Source organism: Fukomys damarensis, unplaced genomic scaffold, assembly GCF_012274545.1.
Source record: "Fukomys damarensis isolate Sample0158 unplaced genomic scaffold, DMR_v1.0_HiC HiC_scaffold_16, whole genome shotgun sequence".
Lineage (NCBI taxonomy): Eukaryota > Metazoa > Chordata > Mammalia > Rodentia > Bathyergidae > Fukomys > Fukomys damarensis.
The window spans coordinates 9,921,587-9,933,763 of record NW_022900928.1 but is presented as its reverse complement, the minus strand read 5'-3'; the positions used below and the strand labels follow the sequence as shown (position 1 = coordinate 9,933,763).

The window sequence follows — 12,177 nt, the reverse complement described above, 5'->3', positions numbered from 1 at the left end:
CTCTTTCTGATTCTTAGGTACTTTGTGCTGAAGATTTCTGCTGGAATCGAATATCCTGGTGAGATCAGGTGGCCGCTAGCCTTCTGCCTCTTCCTGGCTTGGGCGATCGTGTACGCCTCCCTGGCTAAAGGAATCAAGACTTCCGGAAAAGTAAGAGCTGGGATTTACCTGAGTAAGGAAGACGCCTGGGCCACCCAGGAGTGGGTGCATTACGGAACAGACAAGTGGGAAGAGAGCCAGTACACGTGGGCACTGACTCTCTTCCTGCCCCACAGTAGCTGTGGGCTACGGGCAGGGACTCTGTTCCCGTCTGTAAAACGGGGATAAAAACACCTTTCCCACAGGGTTGCATTAAGGATTCAGAGAGGCAGATGTGTGCAGAGCCCTGGAGGTGTGCCGAGGGACTGTGATTAGTTTCTGTCCTTTCCTATCCGAGGCCACCCCACATTCTGCAGATGGAGTGGCCCTGATACAACTCTTTTGCTTTCCTTAAACTCTAGACTCTGTGCTTCTGGCTTTGTGCCTCTCGGTCCAGCTACCAGGTCAGTTCTTGCTTCTGCTAAGAAGCTGGCAGAAGATCAAAATGGTGTTCTCACTCCTGACCGCCTTGTTCTTAAGACTTTCAACCCTTCTTCCAGCTCCCCAGACCCTGTTCTTCCCCACCACATCCTCCGGCACTAAAGTAGGAATGGCTTGTGTGGGATTTTGGCTGGGCCCTTTGGAGACATGGAACGCCAGTTCAGTTCCAAGCCAAAGCAAGGAGTAGGACAGCACAGCTATGGCCTTGCCAGCATTGTAGGGTCTTGCTGACATTGCTCCATGTTCCTGCTGTCTTACAACCCCCCACTGAAGGGTTAACCGATCCCCCTTGTATTGCTAAACAACCCATAGTCTAGCAACCTCAAGAGGCATTGTGTGTTTCAGGATGAAAGTGCAGATGTCATTAAAGCCCAGTGGCTGAAGATGTAATGGTGGCCTGGGAGACCATAGGTTGTGGGTTGAGTTTGGTCCAGTCGTCCTGGCCAGGGCTTCCTGTGATTATGATCAGTGGACTCTGTGGGGATCAGGCCTCCTGGGCAGGCTGGTCTGTCCTCCTTCCCCTCACACACATGCCCCACCAGGCCCGTAAACGTGACACCCTTGGCCACACAGACCAGTCTCTTTCCTGAGGGCACTTGGACACGCTCTTGTGTTCCACTTGGTCATAGGACTCTCTGGTTCTTTCCATGTCATCTGTTGGCACAGGGCCTCGAAAGGTGACTCTGGCGAGTCTGGCAGGATTGCCTGGGGCGGTGACATACCTGATAACCCACAGTGTGTGTGTGTGTGGGGGGGTTCCAGGCAGCCAGAGAGAACCAGGCTGCACGTCAGACCTTGACTCCTGGCCCGGGAACCCTCAGGCTGTTTGCTGTTTAGGGACATCTCACATCAGGCCATGGAACTTGGCTGAGCTCTTGATTTGTGACTAGCTTTTATATGTTTTTGTCAATACATGAAAAGAACATTTCCTAGTTTAGCTATTTCAGGAGACGTCAGTGTCCTTGTTTCTAGAGTGATAGCAATCGGACTGGCTGCTGTACAAGTCCTTCTGGTTCTAACATTCTGTTGGATACCCTCCGAGTGAGCTAGGGGACCACTTTTCCTCTCTGGACTCAGTTTCCTCTTCTGTGAAATCCCCTCTGCTGGCTTGGAATGAGTACCATGAGACCAGATCAATTGTTTTTCTAAGGCTGTAGGAAGATAGGGGAATAGTAAAGCGTCCCTTACAGCAAGCCAGGGTGGTCTTTGCCCTTGCGTCCTTGCCTAGGACTGTGATTGGATGGGAGTTTGATCGGCTTCCAAAGGCCCAGCTTAAGTATTTGCTCAGCGAACTCCTACCCGCAGGAGGGCTCTTTACAGCTGGAGATGGTGAGAAGGTGGCCTCAGCCATGACCTGGAAGACAGGGCAGAGGGTGAGGCTGGCAGAAAGGGGGAGCAGCGGAGTCAGAGCCTTTGCACTCTCACTTTCTGTTGCATGTTGTTTGCTGACTGTGAATGGCTAATTGTGTTGTTTCCTAGCTGTGAACTGTTTCCCAGTCTGTACACTGGGGTTATAGCGCATCCCCCGTAGGTAGGAGCGCCCGGCAGAGTGAAATGGAGCCTGCAAACTTCCCAGCATCCATTTGCTGGTTTCACTCAGCTTTCTTATGAGTCTCTGGGGTAGGGAGTGGGTGTCCTGCACTTTGGCATCTTGGAAGCGGTGGTTTTGGGGGGGAAAGTGAGAGGAGAAAGGGAGCTTTTGTGGTCCCACTGATTTTTCTCATTTTCAAATCCCAAGTGCTAGAGTACATACCCTCTAAGAATCTAGTAAGCTCCATTTGTCCTGCTTTTTGGAATGGCTTTATAGCCAATTTTTTCAACGGACTTGGAGTTTAATTCTTGGCGCTATGTTCTGGAGGCTTTCTAGAGTATGGAGTTGTAAGCAGGTACATTATTTTTCTTTTATCCCTGCCAACTTCCCTTCCTGCTTCCCTGAAAAAGGTTTCCAACCGAAGACTGATGCGTGAAAAAGCGAGGAATACCAGTAGAAACCATGAACCACGATTCATTTTTGTGCCCTGGGTCTCACAGACACTAATCATGGAAGACCGCTTGGGAGTCGGGGGGAACACAGGCCGAAGGTGCTCATCGCGATGGGCTCTGTGGCTGAAATTCCACCCTCACTGGCATTTCTGTGCCACACAGAGGCGCCCCCCCACCCCCCACGACAGCGAGGCCAGCTCAGCTCTTCTGGGTCAGGACCCAGGAGCCACACATGGCTGATTGCTCCTTCTCAGACCGAGGCCTCTGAGCAGCTTGAGCTCCAGGGGCAGGGGCCCCTGCAGGCCACCTGAAGGTCAGCGCAGCGCTGCCTGGAAGTTGTGGCAACAGAGCCAAGAAGCCAGTGTGATTAGCCAGCGGCTGGTATCAGGTAGTCCCTGCCACCCCCGCCAAGCAGGATTCATTACTGTTCCCACTGAAGCCCTCTGACATCCACCCGGAAGCCGTCTCAGGCCCAGACACAGGAAGCCACCTGTGTATTCAGCCTCCACACACACCTCACTCCCAGGTGAGGCATCCTCTGGGTTGAGAAGTCAAGCTGCCCCAGCCTCTCAGGTCGCCATGGTCATTTTCTGTAAAGGGAACCTGCCGTCTGCACCCAGGGCCAGGAGCAGACGGGCAAGCAGGCATTAGGGGGCATGCGGGCAGGAGGCACGCACGCTCAGGTGAGCATGGGGGCCTCCTCCCACCTCAGCTGGGGCCTCGGTTGCCTCAGCTCAGTCCCCGCTTCCTCCAATGATGTGGCCCGAGGAACAACGCCGAGAAGGCTGTAGCGTGAGAAAGCGCTGGGTCTGCAGCCTTCCTCAGGTGGGAGACCCAACCAGACCTTTAATTCCCCAGGAGACGCTTAACGTGGCCTCCTCCTCCGCAAAATGGGGCTGAACAGCATACCCGGTCCACAGAGGGGGCTCCAGGAGGGGCGCGTTCTAACCTGGCCCACCGTGGACAGGTGGGGACAGTCGTCTCTCAGAGCCGGCCATCTTGGAGGTTCCCCCTGCAGGCTCTGGCTGCCTAGTTACCACCTCATCTTTGTTTCCACCCATGGCCTTTCCTTTCCATGGGCCGCAGGTCAGGCAGCCCTGAGTTGTCCCCCATACCAACTGCCATCCCAGAGTGGGGGAAGTCACGCCGGCCCAGACCACCAAGACCACAGCTTTTCTTGTGACATCTCCTCTCAGAGGAGGTGTGGCCACTTCCTCCCGAGACGTCAGGGGTCCTTGCGATCCGTGACATCTCTCTGGGCAGGGGCTTTGCTTCTCCTTGTGACTCTAAGCGGAGGCTAGAAGCAGGTTTGTAGACAGGGAAGGGAGCTGGCTGCCATCTCCTTCCCCAGACCCTACCTTTGCCACTTCTTGGGGACCAGCGGGGAGGTCAGACTGCTGTCTTGTGGGGCAGGAGAGAGGTGTCCTGATCCTGGTGGTACCTGTGCAGAGGAAGAGGAAGAGTCCGGCCCATCTCTGGGGTCTACGGCCAGAAAATAAGAGCTTGGCCTTGAGTAATTGGCTTCAGAAGCCAAAGTTGCTGTGCATTTCAGCAAGTGGGAGGGTCACCCTTTCTGTTGCTGAGGCCAAACACTTAGGAGTAAAACTCGACTCCTCCCTCTCTCTACGTTAGCTGTGACAGGACGTTCTTTTGCTCTTCTTGAAAATACACCCACTATCTGCCTGTCACCAGCCCCCCACAGCATCTTGGTCAAGCCATTGCCATTGCCTGCCTGGTTTGCTGCCCAGCCTGTGCCCGGCACCCAGCAGGGTCCCAGCGAAGTAGCACTGGAGGACGCTGTCACCATGTGAGGCCACGTTACCCCTCTGCCCCAACCCCTGTCCCGGCCCCCCATCCTCACCAGGGCCCACCCTGCTCTGGGATCTGTCGCTCCCCTCCCACCCGCAGACTCCTCTCCCGCTGTGCCCACCGGCCACCTCGCCGGACATCCATTCTCCTTAGGACCGGAACTCTAGCTTTTCCTGCCATCTGGCATCTTCCCCACGTCCTGTCGGCTCACGTCTGTTTCCTCAAGTTTCAGCCGGGTTCTCAGGGCCTCACCTGGGCACCCACCTCAGTACGGGCGTTTTGCAGCCGTCTTTCCCAAGACACCCGCCTCCTTCCCCTCCTCCTTTCTCCAGTGCACGCCTCACCCTATTTCCGGAACCGCACGCCCTGGATACCTAACTAGGTGGCACATCTTAAGTGCTCTAAATTATCAGTACGTGCTTCTATATTATGTATATTCATTTGAATAAATGAGATGACCCCAGGAGTTGGAATTTAGGCTCAACTCTGACCCTTGCCCTAAACTTATCCCTTGCAAATCCCCGTATCAGTTCCCATCCCTGAAATCCTGGTGCCTGCTGCTGGCTGCCAGGCCTCCCAATGTGGACAGCAGGTGTGCAGCGGGGTCTCTGTCCCTGTCACAGGGCCTCGTGCCCAGTGGGCCCCGGATGGGAGATCACATGGAATAGGGGAGCTGTCATGAGCACCCCACACATCAGAGAAGGCTTAACCCCATCCTGCCCATGTCCCATAGCACATTTTGGGAATGGAGTCCCTCCCAGCAGCCCACGAGGGGGACACAGCTGTCCCTGCCACCTTGCAGATGCAGACACTGAGAGGTCAAGTCACTTCTCTTGATGACCCAGCTTGTCCCTGGTGGTGGCAGGATTTGAACTCAGACCTGTGTGACTGGAGAGCCTGAGCTCTCATAGTTTGCTCTTCTCCCCAACTAACAAATCCCCATCTCAGGCCTCTCCTTCACCCTGTGGCTTGGCTGACAGGTAAAGGAGGAGAGTATCTCCACCCGTCCACAGTCCACCAGCCCCCAAGTCCCGGCGCTTCATGATCCCTGTTGCAGCCCAGGCACCGTGCCAGGAGCTAGTCATGCATTGGTCATTTAACCCTCAGGGTGGTTTGTGAGAAAGGTGCTTTTGTGCCCCGTTTACAGATGCAGAAACTGAGATTCAGTGAGTCTAAATAGCTTGTCCAAGGTCACGCGATTCCTCGGGGCCAGAGGTTCAGTTTCACTTGAACCCAAGTGTGTCTAAGGTCACGCTCTCCCACCTCACTGGTTACCCCACTCGGGGTGGTGGTGTAAGAAGAGAGGGAAGGCTTAAACACATAGAATTCATCTCCAATGACAGGGGCCTCACCGGAGGATGGGGAAGGAGCTAGTCCTGTGTCTTCCTTGAGCCCCTCGCTCTGGAGGTCGCATGTGCAGGGGTGGGGTGGGGGTGGGGGTGGCAGCTCCGTGTCGTCCCCTGCCCCCCGCGGCGGAGCAGTGGCGCAGGACACGTTCCGCGCATGCGTTCACCCTGCCTCTCGGCCCCACTGTTTTCCAGGTGGTGTACTTCACGGCCACGTTCCCTTACGTGGTGCTGGTGATCCTGCTCATCCGGGGAGTCACCCTGCCGGGAGCTGGGGCTGGCATCTGGTACTTCATCACACCCAAGTGGGAGAAGCTCACGGATGCCACGGTGGGCTCACTGCTCCGGGTATAGCTGGCTGGGGGCGGGGTGGGCGGCCCTCAGGGTTGCTCCTTGGAGTGGTGCTCGGCTGCCTGGCTCCCCCGGGAACCCCCCTGTCTGCTCCTGTAGGGTCCTGGTGGTCTGGGTGTGGTATGCACTCAGGACGCAGCTGGTGAGGAGTGAGTAGCCGAGCATTCTCAGATTCCCAGAAGAGCTGCCCTACAGCTGGAGGCGCAGTGCAGGCTCAGGGAGAGGAAGGAGGAGACCCCTTTAGTGGCTCCGGGCCCTCTCTCACCACTTACCTGCTGCTAATTATAGTGTGTGGAAGAAGAGTTGTGCCGGTTTGGGAAATAACAGCGCATAGGTAAACCGAAAGCAATTCTGATCTGTGAAAGGCTCCAGACACATCTGAATACTTTTCCACACCCACGCGGGACCAACACACACTTGACCTCTCTTTTTCTCTGAAATTCACAATCCAGAGAACTCAAAGTGTGTGTGTGTGGGGGGGGTGTTTAATGAGAGATCGTTTTACCCCCTTAAAGAAAAGCCTGCTTTTTCAGAGTGTGTTAAGGGCACAGCTGGTCTTGAGTTTGGCTGTATGGAACGGAGAATCTCTAGGTAATACCAGCTGAAACAAGACGAAGGACTAGCTCACCCTCCCTCTTTCACCATGGCAGCAGGGTAGATCAGACTCACTCCGCGGTGTCATCAGGGACCCAGGCTCCTCTCTTTCTGCTCCACTGTCCCAGTGAACGGCTTCCAGACAGCTGCTAGGGCTCCAGGCATCACATCTGCATTCCAAGTACGGCACAGAGGCAAAGATGGGGCTAAAACAGGCCCTGCCCTCTCTTTTAAAGAAGAGAAACTCTAGGAGTTTCATTCATTTTCACCCTCTGGGCCAGAAACTAAGTTGTACAGTTACCTAGCAACCAGGTCTGTACCCCCCTTAGAAGGGGAAGTTGGCCAGATGGCTGCCCCTAAGTCAAACCCTGGCTCTGTCTCTCAGGGCACTCTGGGGGTGGATTTAGGGATGGACACAGGAAGTGCTCCAACTTGGTCTTCGCATACTTTAAGTGCAGTTTAAAAACAGGATTGAATTTATAAGGACAACAGGAGGCCCATCGGGTAAAGCCTAAGTCTACAGCTCAAACCCTTGAATGAGCTGGGGTTTTATGAGGGCAATGAAGAGGAATTATGTGACAACCAAGATATGTCACAGCCAAGCTCAGGGAGGATGTGGTTCTAGGAAGCCCATTCTTGTGTCACCAAGACTGCTTCACTGTGATCACAGGCTACAGAATTTCAGGTTTTTATTTCACTTTTATTTATTTAGTTGTTTTTTTTTCCTGCAGTACTGGGGATTGAACTCAGGACCCTGCGTTTGTAAGGCAGGCACAGTGCCACTGAGCCAGTTCCCTTCCCGGTTTCAGGTTTTTAATAGCAGTTGTAATCCACAGGAATTATTAATAAATATTTTGTATCCATGCTTATATCTTATTGTTGTAAACTGTTGTTTGAGGATGAATACACCAAAAAGGGGCTCTCCCTTCCCATCTGTTTTTTACGGTAGAAATATAAGCTTGAAGTATGCGCAAGATTTGTTGATTTCCTCACCTTTGATGACACAGAGGTAAAACCTCCCAGGCAATTTAATGCATTTTGGCCTCAGGCACAAGTGAGGTGTATTTCTCACTGCTGTTGATATCCAAAGCCATCTTATCCCTGACTGCTCTTTCCCGGGAAGACAGGTGGCCCTGGGTGTGTGACACCCCTTCCCCCGAGGCCTGTCATCTCCCCCAGGGACCTTAATTACCCTCTGCTTTGCCTCCTAGGTATGGAAAGATGCTGCCACTCAGATTTTCTTCTCTCTGTCTGCTGCCTGGGGAGGTCTGATCACTCTTTCTTCTTACAACAAATTCCACAACAACTGCTACAGGTATGTGTGGGGGGGGTGCTTCCCACATCCAGGGGGCGCTGGTGAGCAACAGTAGGGTAAGGGGCAGAAGAGAGGATGAATAGTAGGGTCTGGAGGCCGCATCCTTCCGATTCGCCTGAGGTAGAGCTACAAATTTGCCTGTGATCTGGGAGATTCACCTGTGATCTGGGAGAAGCAAACAGCCAAGGCTGCTGTCTGCTGGGCCCCAGCTGCCCTCCTGGCCCCGACTCATGGTGGCTGTGCAGCCAGTCCTGTCCTGTGGTAGTCATCTGTGAGCCCCAACCCTGTCCACATATAAAGTCACAGCCCCTCTTATAATGTACGGTCATCGGTCACTTGATGCCTATTTTTCTAGAGACCCTGCAGGAAAGGCAGCGTCACGCAGAGCAGAGGAAAGAGCCCCTGTGATCCTGACAGGTGACTCGAATGTGACTTCACCTAAACCTAAAAAGCATGGACAAGACGCTTTCTTATCTAAGCACCCATTGTTTCACCTATAAAACACAGATTGTAATGTTTTGCTGAGGGGTAAATAGTGATATATCCAAAGCTCTCAGAGCAATCTTTTGCACTCACTCTGTGGGTGCTCAATGAATGGGCAACTGCCATTGTTATTCTTAAAATAATGTCTGGGGTACTTTGTGAACCAAGAATGAGGAAGAAACATTCGAAACAACGCGTCCCTGTCCTCAAATGGTTTAGGAGCGAGGTGCAGAGCTGCAAGATCATGGGTGTGGTTTGGGGCGCAGAGAATCACACTCACAAGACACAAACGGCTTATCAAGCACAAGTGTACTTGATTTTAAGAAAAGGGTACGGAACAGGAGCAATGCCTCAGTGCCCAGTGACAGAGCCACCGAGCCACCAAGCATCTGGACTGAGCTTGCAACATCCCAAGTGCTTCATATTTGTATCGTTGGGAGCCAAGAGTGGTCATGAGGGCCAGCAATGATGATGAGGAGGATGAACGTTGGCCATGTCAGGACAGAGCACGTCCTTGGGCTTCCGTACCTCTGGCCTTCTAGCTGTGGAGCAGTGCTCTCCTGCTCCTATTTTTAGTGCAGCCACAGCTCCTATTTTCTAGGTCATGCATACAGCATTCCTAGCAACCAGGTTGGGAGCCCAGGCCATGCTTGGGAAAATAGTTAGTCCATAACCACTGCTGCAGGAACCCACTCATTCACTTGGTATTGCACGAACCTTAACTGAGGGTCAAGCTTGTCTCAAGCATCTCTGAAACTCAGAGGTAAGCAGTGGCCTGACGAGGTGAGAGTTGCACTGGGGAGGTGTGCAGGTCCAGGAGGGGAAGAAACATCTGAGGTGGAAATGAGAGGGAGGACAGAGGTAGGGGTGCGTGGAGGGAGCAGGTAAATGGGATCGGAGAGGAGACTGGACACTGAGGGACCCGCCAGGACTCACTCTCGGCCCCTCATGGGGCTCGGGTTCTCTGTCCTGGCTGATGCAGGGGCCACACGCTCCCTGCAGCCTCCCCCTCCCCATGAGAGCAAGGCCTCCTGGTTTTGTGACCTCCCGAAGGGCCCCCCTTCTTAATGCTACCTGGATGTTTCCACAAAAGTGGATGCCTCGAGCCCCAGCTCTAAGCACATGGGCATCGGGTCAGGCACTTGGTGTTTTTGAGGCTTTTGGTGCTTTTGAAGTCAGGCTAAGGGCATCTGTGGTAAGAACTGCTTGTGTCCTTGGGTGAACACCTGTGAAGAGATGGCGTGCACACACCTGGGCATGCACACGTGTCCGTGCACACACGCAGACTCTCACATACACACAGTACAAGTTGTTTGTCCTTCCTCTTGTCCCTCTCACGAAGCCCGCCCAATGGCCAACTCTGGTCTCCTCTTCTCTCAGGGACACTCTAATTGTGACCTGCACCAACAGTGCCACAAGCATCTTTGCTGGCTTCGTCATCTTCTCTGTCATCGGCTTCATGGCCAATGAGCGCAAAGTCAACATTGAGAATGTGGCAGACCAAGGTAAGGGCGGCTGTTTCCAGACTCACTCCTGAGCTCCTAATTACCCTGTGTCAGGAAGTTGGCCTTCTAGGACAGGTGGAGGGTGAGGGAGCCCAGGACCCCTTTCCAGAGGGACCAGGACAGTCGCCGGAGCAGAGTTCAAGCTCGCCTGTCTCCAGCCAGCAAGGCTGCTTTAAAACCCTCTTCTTGCTCCTCCCCCGTGTCTTTTCTTGCTTCTCTTAATTCTGTCACAGCCTGTGTAGGTCAGGTCTGTCTGTGCTGTTTAGGTCCGGGCAGAGGATCCATCAGGCAAACCCCGTGTCCTGGAGCTGGGTGGCCGCAGGAGGACACCCTTGGCAGCTGTAACGCTAATTCTGGGGAGCTTTGCCTTACACAGCACTTTGCTGACTGTGAGGTCAGAGGTGTTCTCAAGGCCTCCTGCTTAGTCAGCAATATCTCTCTGTGCACGGTCAGGTTGGATGGGGTGAGGGGTTTGTAGGGTTCTCCTTTGCGCTCCACTCACTGATCCTTACAGAATGGCTCACCTTTGCGTGGTGCTTCCAAGTTTATAAACAGCCTTCATTTTTTATCTCATGGAATCCACAGGAGAGCGTTTGCAGATAAAGCATTTGAGATTTTTATTTAACTCTTTATTTCCACCCCCATCCTTATTCTAGAAAGCATTCGGGGATTGTGAAGGCTCTGAGGGGCTTCCTTGTGGCTGAGGCTTGTCATTACGATCTGCTGTCTGCTCAGGCTCATGGGGATGCCTGTTTGTGGGGGGACTGGGCCAGCGGAGGTGCAGGGTGACAGGTTGGCCTGCTGGTCAGGCACCATCTCTCCAGGAGCTTGTCACCTTTTTCAGTGGACTGACTGATCTCTCTTGGCTACCTTGGGATAGTGAATGACTCCTTGGTCTCCTGCTGAGAGGGCCTTCAAGAGTTAAATGAGCCAGCATGTTCCCAGGGTGCACCGCTCTCTGGGAGAGCGTGAAACCCAGGAGTGTTTGGTTCTGCAGCCGTGGAGAAACTAGGGGGGCCTTGGGAGCTGAGCAAACAAATGCTTTCTCCTGGTTGAGGATTCTCTAACTCCCCGGGGGGCAGGTGGAAAAGGTGAAAGGCTTTGTCCTCAGGAGGTGTGTGTGTGTGTGTGTGTGTGTGTGTGTGTGTGTGTGTGCTTGAGCCACCCCCAGCTGTCCTGTAACCTCACTTCCGCCCAGCAGAGGCGCTGAAGCAGATAGGTTCTGCCCCAGTTTCTAGCAGACCTCAGCCTGTCTGCTATTTCTCAGGACATGTCTGAGCTTGTTGGAAACCAGGGACCGAGCTGCCAGAAATAGTGATTCTTGAGATGCCAGCCATGTTAAGCTAACGTGCTGAGCTCTTTCATGACTTAGAAAATGGATTTGGGAGGGAGATGTTGCTGAAAAACAAAAGAAAACAAAACCTCACATAGAATTTTAACTGCTAGGTAGAAAGCAGATTGCCTGTGTTTCTCTCTGAAATTTCCCCTTTCAAGTATTTTTGAGTTCCTCTGATTTGACAGTGACAACAGCACTTCTGACAGGTTCTAACCCATTCTGTTAATACGTGGTCACTGGTCCAGGGACAGGAGAGGGGCAGAGGCCCGGGTATCTTCTCCGGTACCCCTTGGGGGTTGCTATTCCTGTGCTTCTGAGCTCACAGATGTTCCTACATGGGCTCCACAAACTTATTATTCCCTCAAATTTAATCTCCAGATATGGGTCAGATGTTTGGGGTCAGAACCCTGCATCATTGTTAGCTGAGCGACATTATTAGCATACAGACATCCAGGATGTTTTTGCTTATCCAACATTGGTAAGCTTGATTCAAAATTTGCTGTTTAGCCAAAAACAGACTCTCATTAATGACTTAATGCAATTCTGATTCCTTTAGCATTCCCTTTTTACATCTTCCTTTTGGTACTAGGTGTTTGGGGTCAGAACCCTGCATCATTGTTAGCTGAGCGACATTATTAGCATACAGACATCCAGGATGTTTTTGCTTATCCAACATTGGTAAGCTTGATTCAAAATTTGCTGTTTAGCCAAAAACAGACTCTCATTAATGACTTAATGCAATTCTGATTCCTTTAGCATTCCCTTTTTACATCTTCCTTTTGGTACTAGGGATTGAACCCAGGACCTTTGTATTGAACTATATCCTTAGCTCTTTTTTTTTTTTTTGTTGCGGGGTATCAAACTTTATTTTCTAAA

At 52.7% G+C, this 12,177-nt stretch overlaps 1 protein-coding gene and 1 long non-coding RNA gene across 3 annotated transcripts in view; one reads left to right on the top strand and one right to left on the bottom strand.

Annotated features, from left to right (window-relative positions):
- Slc6a5 (solute carrier family 6 member 5) overlaps positions 1 to 12,177 on the top strand; it is a 49,092-nt gene that overhangs the window by 13,193 nt on the left and 23,722 nt on the right. The window contains exons 5-8 of the mRNA XM_033764070.1: positions 18 to 150; positions 5,913 to 6,047; positions 7,874 to 7,977; positions 9,841 to 9,965. Of these exons, the coding sequence (XP_033619961.1) occupies positions 18 to 150; positions 5,913 to 6,047; positions 7,874 to 7,977; positions 9,841 to 9,965 (497 nt within the window). The remainder of the gene's footprint in view (positions 1 to 17; positions 151 to 5,912; positions 6,048 to 7,873; positions 7,978 to 9,840; positions 9,966 to 12,177) is intronic.
- On the bottom strand, positions 1,816 to 6,925 carry LOC104859705. Of its 2 annotated transcripts, none has more exons than XR_004517407.1 (4): positions 6,697 to 6,925; positions 3,921 to 4,003; positions 3,078 to 3,172; positions 1,816 to 1,933 (listed from the first exon to the last, which is right to left on the bottom strand). It is a non-coding gene; the product is annotated as an uncharacterized LOC104859705 (long non-coding RNA). The 2 variants fall into 2 exon arrangements; XR_779463.2 differs by having other exon boundaries at positions 6,738 to 6,925.